Source organism: Mobula birostris, chromosome 25, assembly GCF_030028105.1.
Source record: "Mobula birostris isolate sMobBir1 chromosome 25, sMobBir1.hap1, whole genome shotgun sequence".
In the NCBI taxonomy this organism is placed as follows: Eukaryota; Metazoa; Chordata; class Chondrichthyes; order Myliobatiformes; family Myliobatidae; genus Mobula; species Mobula birostris.
Genome location: NC_092394.1, coordinates 56,560,296 through 56,577,651, shown reverse-complemented (window position 1 = coordinate 56,577,651; position 17,356 = coordinate 56,560,296). Strand labels below are relative to the sequence as shown.

Here is a 17,356-nt window from a genome sequence, read left to right as displayed (position 1 = left end):
TCCTTAGAATTTTTTTTTGGTTTATGATAGACTGCTTGAAGCTGAACAAAAATATAATTTCAGGCTATCATGTAAGAATTTGGAGAAACAAGAAATTAACTTTTATTGAATATAATGTATTTACTTGCACTATAGTGCTGATGCTCAATTGAGATGAAAATGTTTTGTTGATGATTTTCATTTATACTCAGTGCCTGAGGCTTCTCACTTAAGTGTCCACAACAAGCAGCCAGCATTGATGGATTCCAGTTGCCCTGATACTGTTTCTCTATGACCACAATGCCCTGGTGAAATCTTTCACCATGCTTGTCAATGACAGCACCAAGATATACAAGGAAGAAGTCTAAATGGGAATGCAGAAAATGAATCTTTAAGTGACATGTTTCATTTTGTGGTTTTGTATGTTTGAAGCACGATGTCAACCAGCTGCATGTTGTATAGTGCTCGGTAGTTGTCAAGAACATTTTCAACAAAATCCTTAAATGCCTTCCATGCGATTTTCTCCAGTGCCACTAGAAGTTCTTCAAATTCCCTGTTATTGATGATCTGTTTGTTCAGTTGTTCTGACCTGAATTATGAATTGAAATAACAAATATAGGTGATTTTTAAAAATGGTGTGTGAAAGGGAAATTTTGTGGTTATTTTCATGATTAGCAGCCCAAAATCCGCAAGATACACAGAAAAGTACTTTGGAAGCAAAATCTTTGTTGTCCAGTGTAATCTGCCTCAGCCAGTTTTGTAATCAGTTCAATAATTTGCCTTTAATTGTGTACACTTCAATTTCAACCAACATATGAAGTACCAGGAAGTGCACGTAAATGAATCCTAACATAATTCAACAATACACACATGTACCTGGTGAATGTGAAAGAATTAATCCAATCTATGCTGACAATTTTTGCTCAGTCACATTTGTACAGGTACTTGTTTGAACTGAATCTGACAGCAGATTTGTAAATTTGCAATAATTCTTCCTCATTCTCCAGCAGCTCATTAAATCAACATTCAAGAATTACACAGAACTTCCGAAGTATAGATACAGGTATTTTATTTATCATTTGCTGAGTACAAACAGGGGTTACAAATGCCTTGGGATTTTTTTTCAAATACAAATCCCTGTCATGCTAACTGCCTTTAGAAAGTGACAGAAACTTAAGCCAACAGTTGTCTTACATAAATCAAAATTGTCTCTGTCTCTCCCCATTCCACCCCTTCAATTCCCACCACCTGTGGGCCAAAGCATCTTGTACAGAATAATCCTTCAAATTAAGAAGAAAATCAAGTACATGAAACAATGAGTAAATATTTATAGGAAGCGGTGCTACTGTATGATGCATCAACTCTAATGGAATATACCCACAAATTTATCTCAATTCGACTGACAATCAAAAATGCGTGGAGCCATAGGCTTCTACACAAGACGTGAATAAGTACTAATTATATAATTTAATCCTCATTATTTTAATAAATAACTCTAACCCACATTCCTAGACTGAGCAGGTGTCTGAAAAATTTCAATACATCAAGAGTGGGTACAAGGGTTTACAGTCTTCTGGTGAAGGGGATAACCACATCCTTTTAATAATATTATAATACAAAATTTTAATCAACCCTTGATTTCCCATTCTATAACTTCTTTTAAGTTATTGACAATCCTTCGATACAATGCTAGATAATTTCCCATTTTTAATTTCACTTCATACTAGATCAATGCTGTCAGGTGAAAAGTAACAATACAGGAGTCTCCAGTCATTTTTAAACTCAAAACAATCAACATTTACAAGTTAATGAGTCTGCATTCACCTCAAACATATTTGTATTGACATATAAAAGTTGCAAGGTTTTGGCAGAATGCAAACAGCTTTGAAAAGAATTTTTCCTGTTTTAATAATGCCGACACATTTTTTCAACACTCCTGACAGTATAAAGAACACTCTTGTCTATTTTAAATATATTGAAGCATTAATTTCTGCTCTCATGCTGATGAGGCACTTCTATTAAAAGATGGCTGAACCCACTTTTTCACTTTACCCATTTTTAAAAATTCCCTGATTGAATGTAGCATGACATGGATATTCTGGAGAAGATATATGAGGGCAGATCAGGGCTATCAACACAGACATGAAGGCGACTACATGCATTTTAGGAAAGGCACATTGATGCTGCTGAATAGTTACTAGAACACATTCCTTGCCTCTGACTTTGGAATGGGATGTACGAACTAGATATTTCACATCAAAGGGGACAGAGACTAAAATCTGACGGAAAGTCTTACCGGAAACATCACTCACCTTTCTGCTCCAGGTGCTCACAGATCAGCCTTCTACTTATTCTAATATCTTCAGATTCTTTCTCAAAAAGTATAGACTTATACAATTATTTTCTTTTCTGGAGGTTTGAGATGAATTGCTCCCATTGTGATTTTTTGATGACTGAAGAGGAACAACAATGCAACCACCCCATTGTCACTGCCCATCCCACCTTCATCCCTACGGCTCCAGTCTACTTACAGGAGGGGTGAAGGGGAAAGGTGCCCCACACCTGGAGTACAACCTACAGTTCTGCTTATGTTATCTGAGGAGGGATTTACTTCCATGCACAAACTTCATCAGGATGATCCCTAGATGAAGTAGTTGTTTTATAAAGAAAGGTTGAGCAGGTTGAGAGTTTGAATGTGGGCACTGGAATTTAGAAGAATGTTTCCCAGGTGGGGGATTTAGGATTAGGGGCATAGTTTCAGAATAAGGGGTTATTTAGTGTTTCATCAATCTTCGGAGATCTCTACTCCAGAAAGCCGTGGATGCAGTTGCTGACAACAGCCACTGTGCACAGATTTCTGGACTGATATTGGGAAGACAAGGATTATGTGCAGCAGGCAGGAAAGTGGTAATGATGCCAAGATCCGATCTAAAAGAGCAGGCTAAAGAGACCACATGCCCTTACGTGCTCCTGCATCAGATACTCCTGGAATGTGTGAAATGGCTACTCAGGAAAAAATATGCTCCACATGTAAGTTTTCTGCTGGTCCACATTAATTGTTCATTTCATATTTAAATAAGATTGTTAAGAATTGCAGACAGTTCCTGCAGGAATGACTTGTTTCTTATTACAATTGGTCCCAAAAAGGAGTTTGTTCAACATGAATTATCAAAACATGCAGTGACTAACTAGCTAACATGATGTTGTCCACGCTGTAATGAATCGCAGTAACATCCTGACTGATCTGACTGTGAAACCAGAATGAAGTGACATTAACCACATCAGGGATTACATATATAAGAAAATAGTCTGCAGATAACAAAACCAAAAACAAACTGCTACTAATGTATGAAAAAGCTGGAAATAACTGGTCAGTAACATCTGTGGTGGGAGAGTCAATAGAATAAACTCCAGTAAAAGAATGTGCCTGTAGGACCAAGCCCTCTTTTGTGTGTGGAGCTCTACTCAATGGGAAATAGAATCTCTGCAACTAAATCACAGAGTCACCCATGAGAAGAAGGCTCAGGGCACTGAACTCTGATGGTTGCTTCTGCCCATGAAAGTGAATGCATTAGAGTTGGCAACAATTTTCAGAGGGGTTACTACTGGAAACCTCTCAGCCTGTTCAGGCCTGACCTTTCTGACTTCTCAGTCAATTCCATCTGCAGGCTGTGATAAAGTTGACCCTCTAACTCGGAAATATATCAGTTGAGAACATGGAAAAGGAAAATGGTATTTGGAAGACAATGCTTCTCAATTGGTTACCTGGTGGGAAAATATTAGGTCTGTAGGTTCATCTATAAACAATTTTCACTCATCATAAACATTGGTAAAGCACAAAATAACCAGCTTCAAGGAAAAATACAATAGAAATTAATAGTGGGAATCTTAATGTATTCAACATGCCTGCATGTTAATCTCTTCTTCTTTGTTTCTTACTGGAGCAAGACCAGCAATTACTATCATTTCTAACTGCCCTTGTTGGTGGTGATCCATTTTCCTGAACCAAGACAGTATCATCACATTGACATGAAAACGCAATGGTTTGCTAGGCTATTGCAAAGGGCAGTGGAGATAGCCTAGCTGGTGTCAAACTGGACTAGGTAAGGATGCAGATTTCCTTCCCTGAAGTTCACTAGTAAACCAGATGAGATTTTTATGACTATTTGGCAGTTCCACTGTCACCATTACTGAGGCAGGACTGTAATGTTTAATATGGCACGAAATGGGTGCTGGGTGCTGATACCCTGGGAAGTTGCATTCTAACATCAATCAACTGCACAAAGTGAAGCACAGCTGTTGGCATTGTAGTGTATTGCTCTGACATTATTTAAACCTATACATAGCTTTCTATAGGAAAGAAAAAATACTTGAGCTGCATTTGTGGCTTTGAAGAGCATTCAAAATAAATGATCAAAATTTTAGTACTTAAATCTTGAGTCAGTTAATGGACTGGTACAACTCAGGCAACACATTTTTTCCTGGAAGACTATCAGTGGAAATGATTTGCCTGCTGCTTAAATATAGTTGATTCCTGTCCATGTTTGCTAATTTCAGATCACAAACTCAACAGGAAGCAGTGACTGTGTCCCTAATCATAAAGGGGCATTATGATTAACAAAAAAAACCCTTAAATTTATCTACCTCCTTCATTCTTCTGTACATCATTATAGATCCTTATAACATAAGAATTGCCTTGAACTGCATAGAGTACATGAATACCTCAGCTCGTTATAGGTACACAAATACACTGTACTTTAGTGTTTCACGTATTTTGGTTTGCTGCAAAAGTCAGAGCATGGACTGTAGATCAAACAGCACAGAAGATAATGGTAGGATATCACACAATTAGTTCATGTTAGAGATGAGCATTGCTTTGTGGTGTTGATGGCTCTCTGCTGAATTCATTACGTGGCCGACTACCTCTTAGACTTCAGTTGAAAAGAGAATACTCTGACGTTTGCTGTCTGGGGTAGGAATAGTTTCTAGCTGCAGAAAGTAGAGCAGTACTTGCACCTGAAAGAAAACAAAATGAAATTCTTACAAACTCAGGTCACCAAAATTGGTGAAAATCTGGCATACCGTCAGCAGGCATGAGCTGCTAATATGAACAATTTAATGACTGCTGATCTATTCACTGAATATTTTGACCTAAGTCAGTTCCAGCAGAAAACAATGCAAGGATTCCTGCTTCTGATGACCACCCACCAGCTTAGAAAAGTAAGACCATGATCAGGCTCCATGAACCCCCCACCCCACCCCTTTGTCAAAAGAGTTTTCAAATATTTTTTCTTTCACAATGAAGATCAGCCATAATCTAAATTGATAACTGAGTGGACTCAGGTTACTGGCTGGTCTATACGAGCTCTTGGACAAGGCCTTCGATGGATGCAGAACATAACCACAATACCAGAATTGGAATAGAACTAAACCAAAAAAAAAGATTAAGCAGGTTTGGAATTAAATGTTGATGTGAAATAGTACTGGAGAAATGAATGAGACTGAAAGGCAATAAATCCTCAAGCTCAGAACCGCCGCTGCCCACAGCATTGAAAGAGGGAATGGCATAAATAGTGGGTGTACTTATTATCATCCTGCAGAATTTCATAGATTCCAACAGAATGGAGGGTTGCAAATTTAAACCCACGGTTTAAGGAAAGGGGCATGGAGAAAAGAGGGAGTTATGGATCAGCTAGCTTGAGATCAGTAGTCGGGGAAAATGGCAGAATCTATTATTTTCATTTAGAGATACAGCATGGTAACAGGCCCTTCTAGCCTAACAAACTCCCACCACCCAATTACACCCAGGTAACCAATTAACTTACTAACCCATACATCTTTGGAATGTAGGGGAAACCTGAGTAGCTGGAGGAAATCCGCATAGTCATGGGGGGAACGTACAAACTTATTACAGCCAGCAATGGAATTGAACTTGGGTCATTGGCACTGTGATAGTGTTACACTAACCACTGTGCTGCCCCAAACATCACTGAAGAAATTTGAACAGGCTGCTTGTAAAATAATAGTGGGTTTGCACAGAGGCAACTGGATTTATGAAAGGGAAATCACGGCTGATAGATTTTTGAGGTTGCAACGAACAGATTAAGTAAAGGGAAACTAGTAGATGTGGTATTTTGGGATTTCCACATGTGTTGTGGAGAAGATTATTAATTACAGCACATTGGAATAGGGGTAAAATACTGCTGTTGATCAAGGTATCATTAACTGGGGGAAAACAGAGAATAAAAGGAAACAAGTTGTTTTCTGAACATGATGGTGCAAGTGCTCGAAATGATTTGGATTGGGGACCAAGAGAGATGTATCGTAATATACTGATGATATAGAGTGGGAGGAAAATGTGAGCTGTAAGGCTCAGTAAATGGGTGAGGTTACAGCAGATGGAACATCATGTAGAAAAGTGTTGCTCATCTATTGTGACAGAAGAAGTAGAAAGATTATTGAATGCTGTCATGGAAGTACAGCAAACTACCACAAAGACTGGTGTGCTGGCTTTTATTGCCTGAGGATTTAACTAGAAGGGTAGAGATATCCCACTTTAATTCCATGGATCAGTGGAATAGTGAGTTTAGATTTGGTCTTACCTATGCTAAGATGTACATTTGACAGAGGAGCTGTACTGAAGGCTCACCAGACTGTTCACTGGAGTAGTGGGTTTATAATGCAGGGAGAGTTCCAACAGATTGCATCTGTACAGCCTAGAATTTACACCAATGAAAGGTAATCTAATTGAAATGTACATATTTCTGTAGGACCTTGAGAGGAAAGATTTGTTGTTTCCTCTGGCTGTGGTGTCCACATTCTAAGTAAACGGCTGGTCTCGCAGGACAGACACAAAGATATTTATCTCACTTGGGAGATGGTGAATCTTTGGAATTCTGTAGTTGAGAGGGCTGTGGGGGCTTAGTCACTGAGTACATTCAAGACAGATTTATAAATCTGTATATGATAAGGAACTCAAAGGATAGGGATTTAGTACAGGAAGGCAACATGAAAGTAAAAGGCCATCAAAACGCAAGAGACTGAATAAGGTACACGTCCTTGCAATTTTTATACAATCACATATTGTCTTAGTTGGATGGGAGGTAGAGTTTATGCACTTATTTTCAAGCAGCCTGAGCTACTAACCGCTGTGACAGGAGATACTGACTGAAAGTTTCTCAAAGGAACGAACAGCTGATAGTAATTTATTTTCCTACTGAACCCCTTTCACTCCATCTGTCTTTCTCCCTTGGTTATGGAACTCCTTTGGACCTTGCTGAGGGTTGCTATTCACACTCAGGCTTATTAACAGGCTAATTTACGAGGACAGCTCAAACAAGCTTTATTTTTAGCTTCTTGATCAGAGGTAATTAGATTGATTATTGTATGTTCCTCTCTCCACAGCTAAGATCAACTAAGTTCACGATACAGATAAACTATGGGGATTAATACAAACTAGGATTTTGTGCACATTTTATGTCTGTAAAGCAGCTTAAATCTTAACAGAACAGTAGTGAATATATTTTTTAACTTATTTGCATTTCAGCCACAACTGATTAAGATGTCAATTACTTAAAAGAACCCCTCTCATAAAATCAGTCACTCCAGTTCAGAAGAACAAATTTCTCCTAACAGTACCTACTCAAGGGAGTTTATTACATGGATTCCATGGGTCACATGAGTGAAGCTTTAGTCTCCTGTACCTTGAATCTCCAGTAGTTCACTTTATTTCTGCTGTTGCAGTGTGAACAGTACAACTTTGTGCCGTTACCTGTGACATCACCTCCAACGACCAGCTGTCTGCCATTGTGATTGCCTGTGTAGGGTTGCTGGGTATTTTGCTGTCTTTATCTGAGGGCCTCAACAGAGTGGGTCCAAAGACAGTTGCCAAGTTATGCAATGACATCTTGTTGATGTGTTCTTTCTCTGCCACCCTGTTGCAGACAAAATGGAATGAACAAAGTTAAATGTATTAGTGAATTGACAATCAGAGGGTTCCTTCTCACTTATTTGGGCAATCATTTTCTGATCTTATTTAAAAAGCTTTTTTGAGCTCCCTGTCAATAACAAATGAAAATAATCGGAAACAGGTTATTAGACAGTAAGATAAACAAGAGACAAGTTTTGGATTTGAATTTTAAAGCACCTGTGGATTTTGAAGTTATTTTGCAGATGGAATTTAACTTTGAAAAGTACAAGGTGCTGCATTTTGTTCAGTAAACTGCAGGGCCTGTATGGTTATGCAGTATCAGATAGGCCTTTCAGCCCAACTTGTCCAAGGTATCTATTTGGATGTGAATGGCTACATCCCTACAACATTTACTCTCCACGTACCTTATGGTTTCCAGTTTTAAGATAGCACTGGTGATGCCCAGCGGCTACTTATTGGCAGCAAAAACAAAACAATGAAAACTACTAAATATTTTATTAATAACGATGAAGACTAACAATGGAGAGGCGAGTGGTGGCAGTGGCATAGGGTAGGCCCGATCGAGGCAAGGGAAGGTGGAGGCGGAGATATGGCATCTCTGAGAGAAAAGAAAGTTCCAATGTCTGATCAATTTAAACACCAGGCCAAATTGGAAAGGTCGGGTATGGGCTAAATCATGGTGGCTGGGTTCAAGTTCCAGAGCAGTCCAAGAGCGAGAACGACCTGATGTTTGGAGGACTTAAGCGCAGGCCCAGATTGAAAAGTTCAGGGTGTTGGGACCAGAGGTGAAGTAAGGACTGGTTCTGGTCGCAGCTCTGCAATGCTTACTCAGCTCTGCACTGAATTGAGGTTGTGGTCCGCTCCAGCTGTCAGAGTGAAATTCCATCTGCTATTCTTTGGCCCAGTTCACCTAGACTCTGTTGAAATCTTGTAAAGTTGTAGAGTTGAGGAATTATGCTCCACATCCCTCAAAATGTTTAAAATCCTCAAATTTGTGGACTCTGGTCAAACTTTGACACCAAACACTCAGGTTGAGGCACAACTTGTCACTGAACAACCACCAGACTGACAGTGTGGTCCTTCCATTATCACCAGCTGCTTCTGTCCTCTGCCTGTTGCGAAGCAGGCAAAAGCCATGCCTTCATAATAGCCAGGTTATGGACCATGGGAGAGGCAAAACTGAAATACAAGGCCATTTCTTCAGGCAGTTATCTAGGCACTCACCCGATATCTTGAGGACCTCAATGATTTCCCCGACTGACAATGCTAATCTAAAATCTTTTTGGATTCTTCTTAATCTTCCCTGCCTAAGCTATCCATACCTCCTTTTAGCCTGTCTTGATTTCCTTATAACTATACTCAAGCATCTACTACATTCCTCTAAGGATTCACTTGATCCCAGCTGCCTATACCTGACATGCCTCTTTTTTTTCTGATCAGAGCCCTCCATGTCTCTCTTCATCCAAAGCTCCCTACTCCTGTCAGCCTTACTTTTCAATCTAAGAGGAAAATGCAAACCCTGACCTCTCCATATCTCACTTTTGAAAGGCATCCCACTTGTCAGATGTCCCATTGCCTGCAAACAACCTACTCCAATCAACTTATGCCAGTTCCCTTCTCATACCATCAAAATCTGCCTTGCTCCAACTTAGAACTTTAACTTGTGGAACATATTTACTAAGTATGAAGTAATTTACATATTACTATTTAACTATTTATGGTTCTATTACTATTTATTATTTATGGTGTAACTGTAATGAAAACCAATTTCCCCCAGGATCAATAAAGTATGACTATGACTATATTGGTCCTTTTCCACAACTACATTAAAACTAATAGAACTACAGACACAGTTTCCAAGGTGCTTCCCCAATGACACCTCAGTCACTTATCATGCCTCACTTCCCAAGAGAATGTTAGCTTGCCCTCTCCTTAGTACTTTCTAACTGCTAACTTATTTACCCACTCTTCAATGTTTTCATCCAAGTTTTATATGTCATCGTCGTGGCTATCCCCCGAGGTCGAGGATGGTCTTCGTTCTGTTGATTTACTTATGGGCTCTCAAGTGGCTTATGAGTCCAATCTTGGCTTTGAAAGTTTTTCCGCATTCAGGACAGGTAGTTCCAGATGGCAGATCGGGCTTTGGTTGTTGCTGCCTCTCTTTCCATTTTCTTCTCTTTTCTTCTAATTCTGCACATCTGTTGGCTTTGAAAGTTGCTGTTCCTTCTCAGATAATGGCTTACCAGAGTTTCCTGTCCTTGGCATTGGTTTCCCAATTGTTGATGTTGATGTTACATTTCTTCATGTTGGCTTTTAGGACGTCTTTGAATGTATATGTATATAGACACATACAGAGCAGAGGTCACAGTATAAATCCCTGCAGAGCACCACTAGTCACAGGCCCCCGGGCAGATTAAGACCCATATACTTCTGTGCTCTGTCTTCTATAGGCAAGCCAATTCTAAATCAAAATGGCAAAGATTTCCATGATCATTTTGGTAGGGGTAAACTTTCCACCTCAGGCCAATGTCAATCAGGTTTTAGATGATCTGAGCAATGGGATTAACATGCACGAAATAGTGCACCCTAACCATCGTTTTGGGGGATTTTAACCAGGCCCGTCTGAAAAAAATCGCTAAACAATTACCATCAACAGATCACTTGCAATACCGAGGAACAACACACTGGACCATTGTTAAAAAACCATCAAGAATGCCTACCAAGCTATTCCATGACATCACTTTGGGAACTCTGATCACCTGGTTGTACTTCTATTCTCTGAGTATGTGCAGAGACTGAAGACTGCAGCACCAACAGTGAGGACCAAGAAGGTATGGACAAGGGAATCACAGGAACGACTACAGGACTGCTTTGAATCGGTGGTCTAGACCATATTCAGGGATTCATCTTCGAATCTGGATGAGTATGCTGCAGTTGTTACCGACTTCATTAAGACCTGTGTGGATGAGTGTGTGCCTACAAAGACTTGCTATACATTCCCAAACCAAAAGCCATGGATGAACCAGGAGGTATGTCATCTGCTGAAGGCTAGATCTGTGGCATTCAAGGCAAGCGGCCCTGGTCTGTACCAGAAAACCAGGGACAACTTGCGGAAGGCAATTTCAAGGGCAAAGAGACAAATTTGAACAAGGTTAGAGGCGACGTCAGATGTACAACTCTGGCAGGGTTTGCAAGACATTACTTCCTACAAAGCGAAACCCAATAGCATGAATGGCAGCGATGCTTCACTACCAGATGAACTCAATGCCTTTTATGCACGCTTTGAAAGGGAGACTATAACTACAGCTGCGAAGATTCCTGCTGCACCTGGTGACCCTGTGATCTCCATCTCAGAAGGCGGTGTTAGGCTGTCTTTAAAGATGGTGAATCTTCGCAAGGCGGATGGCCCCAACGGAGTACCTGGTAAGACTCTGAAAACTTGTGCCAACCAACTGGCAGCAGTGCTACAGGTACAAGTTCCCACTTGCTTCAAAAAGGCAACAACTATACCAGTGCCTAAGAAGAATAATGTGAGCTGCCTTAATGACTATCACCCAGTAGCACTCACATCTACAGTGATGGAATGCTTTGAGAGGTTGGTCATGACTACACTGAACTCCTGCCTCAGCAAGCACCTGGACCCACTGCAATTTGCCTATCGCCACAATAGGTCAACAGCAGACACAATCTCAATGTCTCTTTACATGACCTTAGACCACCTGGACAATACAAACACCTACGTTAGGATGCTGTAAATCGACTATAGCTCAGCATTTAACATCATCATTCCCACAATTCTGATTGAGAAGTTACAGAACCTGGGCCTCTGTACCTCCCTCTGCAATTGGATCCTCAACTTCTTAACCGGAAGACCACAATCTGTGCAGATTGGTGACAATATCGCCTCCTCACTGACGATCAACACTGAAGCACCTCAAGGGTGTGTGCTTAGCCCATTGCTTTATTCTCTCTATACCCATGACTGTGTGGCTAGGCATAGCTCAAATACCATCTATGAACTTGCTGATGATACAACCATTGTTGGTAGAATCTCAGATGGAGACGAGAGGATGTACAGGAGCAAGATATGCCAACTAGTGGAGATAGGCCGACTATACTTCATTAGGAGTTTGAAGGGATTTGGTATATCAACAAAAACACTCAAAAACCTCTATAGATGTACCATGGAGAGCATTCTGACAGGCTGCATCACTGTCTGGTATGGAGGGGCTACTGCACAGGACTGAAAGAAGCTGCAGAAGGTTGTAAACCTAGGCAGCTCCATCTTGGGTACTAGCCTACAAAGTACCCAAGGCATCTTCAAGGAGCGGTGTCCATTATAAAGGACCTCCAGCACCCAGGCATGCCCTTTTCTCACTGTTACCATCAGGTACGAGGTACAGAAGTCTGAAGGTACACACTCAGTGATTCAGGAATAGCTTCTTCCCCTCTGCCATCTGATTCCTAAATGGATATTGAACCTGTGAACACTACCACACTTTTGAAATATATATTATTTCTGTTTTTGCATGATTTTTAATCTATTCAACATACATATACCATTATTTATTTATTTGTTTTTTTCTTCTTCTTCTAGATTATGTATTGCATTGAACTGCTACTGCTAAGTTAACAAATTTCATGACACATACCGGTGATAATAAACCTGATTCTGATTCTATATGTAAAGTGGAAGTTGATAGGTTCTTGATTAGAGAGGATGTCAAAAGTTACAGGGAAAAGGTAGGAGAATGGGGTTGAGAGGGATAATAAATCAACCATGATGGAATGGCAGAGAAGACTTGATAAGCTAAAGCCAAATCCTGCTCATATCTTATTGTATGCTTGTCACGGCCCCTCCTCTCTTAATTCCCTTTTTGAATTCTTTTCTGCTTCTTTATACTTTTCAAGGGCCCTGTTGGATTTCAGCTTCCTAAACCTTGTATATTCTTCCTTTTTTTATGGCTGGTTATGGGTATAATCAACTTCTGCCTCAGCAAGGATCAATTTGCCTATTGCCACAACAGACCTATGATGGATGCAATCTTATTGGCTCTCCAAGGAGGCTTGGATCACCTGGACAATACAAATACCTATGTCAGGATGCTATTTATTGATACAGGTCAGATTTAACATCATCTTTCCTATAGTTCTGTTTGAAAAGCTCGAGAACCTGGGAGGAACCTCTGTACCTCCCTCTGCAACTGGATCCTCGACTTCCTAACCTAAAATTAGTCAGTTCCACCACTGGCACTAGCCTCCATGGTATCTTCAAGGAGCAGCACCTCATGAAGGTTATGTCCATCATTAAAGACCCCCATCACCCAGAACATGGCCTCTTGTTATTGCCATGAGGAAAGATGTACAAAAGCCTGAAGGCACACACTCAATAATTCTTTTCCTTTGTTATCAGATCTGTGAATGGACATTGGACCCATGAACACTACCTCACTACTTTTTGTTTCTATTTTTGCACTACTACTAATTTAACTATTTAATATCTATATACTTACTGTAATCTAGTTTTTTTCTATTACTTGGTATTGCATTGTACTGCTGTCACAAAGTTAACAAATTTCATGACATATGGTCGTGATATTAAACCTGAGTCTGATTCTTTTTTCTTCTTCATTAAATTCGCCACCTCACTTGTCATCCAAGGTTCCATTATTCTGCTATCCTTGTCCTTCCTTCATCACTGGAACAGACCTGTCCTGTACTCTGTGTAGTTGGTCTTTACATGCCCTGCCCATGTCAGATGTGGACTTGTCCAAAACTGTTCTCACTACCATTCTTCCCAATAAATTCCCACTTGTTCTGAACTAACAATCTTGTAATTTCAACCTGTAATATGCGAAAGAAAAGCTAAAGTCAGATGTATCAGTATTACAGTGGACTAAAGAGGCATGAGAGAGGAGCAGGCCAAAATTGATTGAAAAATAATACTGACAGCAGAGCAGCAATGGCTGGAATTTCTGGGAGCAATTCAAAAGATGCAGGATATATTCGTCCCAAAGAGGAAGAAGTACTCTAAAGGCAAGCTGACACAGCCTTGCTGACAAGAAAAGTCAAAGCCAACATAAAAGCCAAAGAGAGGGCATATAATAGAGCAAAAATTAGTGGTAAGTTAGAGGATTGGGAAGCTTTTAAAAACCAACAGAAAGCAACAAAAAATGTCATAAAGAAGGAAAAGATGGAATATGAAAATAAGCTAACCAATAATATCAAAGAAAATACTAAATGTTTCTTCAGATATATTAAGTGTAAAAGAGTAGATTTTTCATTTTAAAATCTTTTTTATTAATTATTATTGAAAATTAACAACAAAGAAAAATACATCAAGATAATCAAGACAACATATCCACATGTAGAATAAGAGTTAAACTATCAACCAAACTGAACAGTATATCAATAATAATAAAAAAAAACAAAATGTTAAAGCTTTTTTTTGGAAAAAAGAAAGGAGGAACGAAGAACCCCTACTAACTAAACAAAAAAACGCCCTAATAACAAAAAAAAAGGAAAGAAAAAAAAAACATTTGGAGCACAACTCGGAGCTATATACCATACAAACTTCCATAAAAAAAAGTCATCAATCTGCCAACCAAATCCATATACCCAAGCATCAGAAAAGGACCATCTTAATTAACTCAAATCAAATTAAAATAATGGGCAACAGAACCCCACCTTTTCTCAAAGTCAAATCTAGGATCAAAAGTTTGACTTATAATTTTTTCCAAACTAAGACATAACATCACCTGAGAGAAACCACTGTATCAAAGTGGGATATCGGACCACTGGAAAATGATGCTGGAGAGGTAGTAATGGGGGACAAGGAAATGGCGGAAGAACTGAATAAGTATTTCGCATCAGCCTTCACTGTGGATAACACCAGCAGTATGCCAGAAGTTTGAGAGTGTCAGGAGGCTTAAGTGTGTGAAGTTGTCATTACTAGGGAGAAGGCTGTTTGGAAACTGAGAGGTCTGAAGGTAGATGTCACTTGGACCAGATGGTATACACCCAGGATTCTGAAAGAGATGGCTGGAGATTATGGAGGCATTAGTAATCTTTCAAGAATCAGTTGATTCTGGCATGGTTCTAGAGGAATGGTAAATTGCAAATATCACTTCACTCTTCAAGAGGGAGATGCAGAAGAAAGAAAAATTATAGGCCAGTTAGTCTGACCTCAGTTAGTGCTTGGGAAGATGTTAGAGTCGATTGTTAAGGATGTAGTTTTGGGATACTTGGAGGCACATGATTAAATAGGCCGTAGTCAGCAGTGTTTCCTTAAGGGATCATTTTTATATATCAATGACTTAGATGACAGAATTGATAGCTTTGTGACCAAGTTTGCAGATGGTACAAAGCCAGGTGGAGGGGCAGGTTGTTTTCAGGAAGTAGAGAAGCTACAGAGATTAGGAGAATGGGTAAAGAAGTGACAGACAGAATAGAGTGTTGGGAAATGTATGGTCATACAGGAGAAATAAAAGGGTAGACTATGTTCTAAATGGAGAGAAAATTCAAAAATATGTGGTGCAAAGGGACTTAGGAATCCTCGTGCAGGATTCCCTAAAGTTTAAATTACGGATTGAGTTAGTGGTGAGGAAGGCAAATGCGGTGTTAGTATTCAAGGGGTCTAGAATATAAAAGCAAGGATGTAATGTTGAGAATTCATAAAGCACTGGTGAGACCTCAATTGTAATATTGTGATCAGTTTTGATTCCGCAATTGATAGGCTTTTCATATGAGGAGCATCTGGTGGCTCTGGACTAGTCACTGGAATTCAGAAGAATGAGGGGTTGACCTTATTAAAATCTATCAAATATTGAAAGGCCCTGGTAGCGTGGATGTGGAGAGCTGGAGGAAGTCTAAGACCAGAGGACATCCTTTTAGAATGGAGATGAGGAATTTCTTCAGCCAGAGAGTGGTGAATCTGTGGAATTTGTTGCCACTGGTGGCTGTGGAGGCCAAGTGATTTGCTATATTTAAGACAGAAGGGTGTATGGGGTGTCAGAAGGGGTAGCATCTCTGGTGGGGGAACATGTCGCGTCCTTTTCAAAGTGGTTAGTCCACCTTTGGTCCCCACCTGACACTCAGCTCTCACCTGTGGCTCCTTGTAGCTGTTTGCATGCGACAGTGGCCACACCCCAGGCAACGGCTTTGACTAGCCGGCTAAACCAGGTGAGGGTAGCCGACGGGTCTCAAACCCTCGGTGAGATAGGGAGATGTCTATCCCAGCATGTGAAGACAGACTCCGGCGGATTGAGCGGATGAGACCAATGGAAGGTCCAACGGTCAAGAAGGCGGTCTCTGCAAGCGCTGTAGAACGCGTAGAGCAGGACAAGACACAGAAGAGGTCCTGGTCATCCACTGCACCTAGTCCCATCTCCAGCTGTCTCGACTCTGTCTTGCCACTGGATCCAGATGGGAACTGGGGAGAGAGTGAGGCTGACGCTGCGCAACTCTCCCTCACTTAAATCCAAATCATGCGCTAGTCTTGACACCATCAATGGTGTCGAGGTCTTCATCGACGATGACGATGGACAAACAACAATTTAAGGCAGAGGTTGATAGATTCTTAATTAGGGCACAAAAAGATACGGGGTGAAGGCAGGAGATCGGGGCTGAGAGGGAAAATGTATCAGCCACAATGAAATGGCGGGGCAGACTCGAAGGGCCAAATGGCCTAATTCTGCTCTAATATCTTATGGTTTTATGTTATTTTTCCCTGCTTCAATTTAATACTCACAAGGACCACGAGGATCATATTTATCCTTATTCATAACTGTCTTAAAACTTAGGAAGTAGTGATCATGTTTCCAAAATGTTCTCCCACTGAAAGGTCAAGTTCTCCTGGCCAGGCCCATTTCCCCTTACAAGGTCCAATGTGGCCCTTCATCTAGTTAGACTATTCACATACTGTTCTAAGAAAATTTCCTGAACACTTCTGAGAAACTCTGCCCTAACTCCTGTGCCCTTATGATGTCCCAGACTACAATGGGGCCAACTGAAGTCACCCACACCAATAAATGTTATTTTGCCTTTTCCTAAAATGCCTGCATATTTGTTCTTCAATGTCCTGATAACTATTAGGGATGGGGAGGGGGGAGGGGCGGTCTGTAGTATAATCCCAACAGAGTGATTGCACTTTACCTATATTTTAGTTCTAACCATATAGATTCAGTTGATGAGCCCTCCCTTATTCCTCCCCCTAAGTGCAGCTATGATATTATCCTGGAATAATAATGTAAGCCCACACCACCTTTTTTATTTATCTCTTCATAAGCATTGAAACTCTGGTACGTTAAACATCCAGCTCTGTCCCTCTCTCTATCAAGTCTCTGTAATGGCCACAACATCACATTCAATAGACTAGGGGCTCCCAACCTTTTTTATACTATCAACCAATACCATTAAGCAAGGGGCCCATAGAGCCTAGGTTGCGGA

The 17,356-nt window shown here is 40.3% G+C and overlaps 1 protein-coding gene across 1 annotated transcript in view; it reads right to left on the bottom strand.

Annotated features, from left to right (window-relative positions):
- Positions 1 to 1,039: 1,039 nt before the first annotated feature.
- Positions 1,040 to 17,356, bottom strand: part of LOC140187912 (breakpoint cluster region protein) — a 446,198-nt gene continuing 429,881 nt past the window's right edge. The window contains exons 22-23 of the mRNA XM_072243771.1: positions 7,751 to 7,913; positions 1,040 to 4,995 (exon numbers count right to left, since the gene is read on the bottom strand). Coding sequence (XP_072099872.1) covers positions 4,906 to 4,995; positions 7,751 to 7,913 — 253 coding nt within the window. The 3' untranslated portion in view covers positions 1,040 to 4,905. The remainder of the gene's footprint in view (positions 4,996 to 7,750; positions 7,914 to 17,356) is intronic.